General features: G+C 61.2%; 1 protein-coding gene across 1 annotated transcript in view; it reads left to right on the forward strand.

Annotated features, from left to right (window-relative positions):
- Positions 1 to 257: 257 nt before the first annotated feature.
- LOC119324908 (structural maintenance of chromosomes protein 6B-like) overlaps positions 258 to 392 on the forward strand; it is a 24,865-nt gene continuing 24,730 nt past the window's right edge. Inside the window, exon 1 of the mRNA XM_037598673.1 lies at positions 258 to 391. Within this exon, the coding sequence (XP_037454570.1) occupies positions 258 to 391 (134 nt within the window). The remainder of the gene's footprint in view (position 392) is intronic.

Genomic DNA, 392 nt, shown 5'->3' on the forward strand with positions numbered 1-392 from the left:
TTATACTATGTTAAAAAGAAATACAAACGGATACGGCCACGTTGCCGTCTCAAACGGACGAAAATGGGATAAACTGACGTTGTTTGGGGGTGCAACCGCCGCTCCGTGGAGGCGGGCCGTTTGGGCCATCCTGGCCAGCTCCGCAAATTCGCAGAAGCTGGAAGCTGCCGCCCCCACACCAGAAGTCCAACCCCCCCGGAAAATCCCCAAATCTCCGCCAACTGCCGGCGACGAGCAAGGCGGCGGCGGCGGCGGCGATGGCGGGGACGATCTCCCGCATCCGGCTGGACAACTTCATGTGCCACTCGAGCCTCGACATCGAGCTCGGCCAGCACGTCAACTTCATCACCGGCCAGAACGGCAGTACGCCTCCGCTCGAACCCCAGCTCCTC

Source organism: Triticum dicoccoides, chromosome 6B (assembly GCF_002162155.2).
Source record: "Triticum dicoccoides isolate Atlit2015 ecotype Zavitan chromosome 6B, WEW_v2.0, whole genome shotgun sequence".
Taxonomy (NCBI): Eukaryota; Viridiplantae; Streptophyta; class Magnoliopsida; order Poales; family Poaceae; genus Triticum; species Triticum dicoccoides.